The 2171-nt window shown below is 43.6% G+C and overlaps 1 protein-coding gene across 1 annotated transcript in view; it reads left to right on the forward strand.

The window, feature by feature from the left end:
* Window positions 1-453: 453 nt before the first annotated feature.
* Window positions 454-2171, forward strand: part of atad2b (ATPase family AAA domain containing 2B) — a 90557-nt gene continuing 88839 nt past the window's right edge. The window contains 1 exon segment of the mRNA XM_080854466.1: window positions 454-570. Coding sequence (XP_080710592.1) covers window positions 463-570 — 108 coding nt within the window. The 5' untranslated portion in view covers window positions 454-462.

Below are 2171 nucleotides of genomic sequence, written 5' to 3' on the forward strand. Positions count from 1 at the left end.
ATGCGGAGGCTTTGGACTGTTTTTCAGAAATCAACCATATGCATCCGCAGAAAGCTACATTTACACGCGGGTATTTTAACAAGGATAACACAACGAGCACGTGCGAATTTATGATTTCCCAAAACATTTCAGATTTGCCGCCACGCGCATCATTCTGTGGTAGTAGCCTACGCCTACGTTGTAGAGAGCAGATCCCTCTTAACGTGTAGTCTACTGTTTAATTCCCACTTTGTGAATAGCGATGTCGTTTTAAACTTGAATTTATCATTTAGAGAAATAACTTTATGGTCGATATTATTCTGGTCGAACTAGGACTGAAAGCGGAAGTGCACGACGAGAGAGTTCTGTCTACGAACTGTAGGGGGAGAGCGAGAAAGAGAAATGGCGCCCCAATATTACTCTCGGTAAGAGAGTCGGACGCGAACACTGACAGAACCAAGAGCAGCAGAAACGAAGAGAACCATGGTGAACACAAGAAAGAGCAACAGAGCCCAACCATGCAGTCCGTTCATCTCATCCAGGACGAGGTCGTCTGTCGGGAACAACCCCAGCTTGGAAGAACACAACCATGTAAGAGCCGGTTTCTTTTCTTCAGTGGCCGGTTAGCCCGCTAGCTTGTTAGCTGGAATAGAGCTCATGTTTGGCCTGAGGATTGGTGTCTCACTGGTACCTCTTTTGTTCTTGAGTACCGGCAGGGGATGACACTTGTCGAAAGTAGCACACACACGAGCAGCGCTACAGGTCTCGTAGTTGCCTGACATATTTGTTGCACTCTCGGACTGCACATTTTGCACAGCTAGGTTAGCTTTCTTGCTAACGAGCTAGTTTATTGAACACATAGCTAACCCAAGTTCTTTGTGTTGTTTCTTGTTGGCCGGTGAGAGAAGCTAGCCGCAATGCTAACTCGGTAGCTCACCTCTGTTCGGTATGAACACGCAACTGACAGCGACGAGTCGTGAACAAAAGAACGTCCATACTAAGAATTGCTTAAAGTTCTGTGCATTGTTAGTGTCACCTCAAGCTTCAAAACACTAATGAATCCCGTGCAGGTCAGTGGGGGAAGGGAGTTCAACAGCGATATACCCCTTGTGGCTCAAACAGACATTGTGCCTCATATAGGAAGTTGTACTCGGTAAACTTTTTTTGTTGTTGTGGAAAAATAAATCCGTTTTGCCACTTGTCTTTGCAACATGTCCGGTTCCTTTGTCAAGCATTGTTTTGAGCATATGTAACATGTTTGTTTTGTTCTTTGAAAGAGGTCCATCGCCACATATGTATAATGTTGTTGATTATAGTATAATACACTCATTGACTGCCAGTTGACCACCACATGCATATGTTTTGAGTAACAAAGCAGTACTTCTGACGACTCGGAACAGCAAAAATCTATTTTATGCGACATCGACTTGATGCAAATATAACGTAACCTTAAATATTAGTCGGTTTCATGAAGCGAAATGTCCTTTTTTTTCTTGCACGTAGGGCATATCCTTAGTTGGCGACATCACTTGTAAACAAAAGATAATCATCTGTCATAACACTGCCTAGCCTACTACTAAAACCAAGTTCATAGCAATGTTAAATATGTGCAGGTGTAGCGAATTAATTGCAGTTAAAGCTTCACATGCATTGATGTTTGATGTCTTTTTAATTAACGTTTACGCTACAGGGCTAATAAGGTCTAGTAAAAGGCACAATTGCAAAGCCTAGTGATTAGAGTTAGTTATGCAGGGGAGAGGGAATTACAAAGAGGTAGGTATAAAGAGAAACTGAAGCAGGTAGGTGTAGGCAGGGGCGCAGATAGCAGCCACCACTCTCCCTACATAAGGCGCCACCACTCTCCCTACATAAGGCGACAATCATCAGTAAATAACGTTAAAAAAACGTTAGCGTCCCCCCCCAGTTCAAAAATCCCATCTGCACCGCTGGGTGTAGGACCGAAAGCAGCATCTGGGCTGAAATATGTGTGAGGATGCAGCAGTGTGCCAGTGAATGGTTCTGAACTAGTAAGGTATGTTTGTGGGCTTTGCAGTGCAAGGTTGAACTTTGTGGTGAAGTGTGTGTCCGTGTGTGTAGTTTCTGAAGATGTGTTTGTGTCATCTGAACACAGTGTGTCTTTATGTGTCTACACGAGTCTCTTAATTGCATTTCTGTTCAATGAAGTCTTTTTT

Source organism: Sprattus sprattus (assembly GCF_963457725.1).
Source record: "Sprattus sprattus genome assembly, chromosome: 16".
NCBI lineage: Eukaryota > Metazoa > Chordata > Actinopteri > Clupeiformes > Clupeidae > Sprattus > Sprattus sprattus.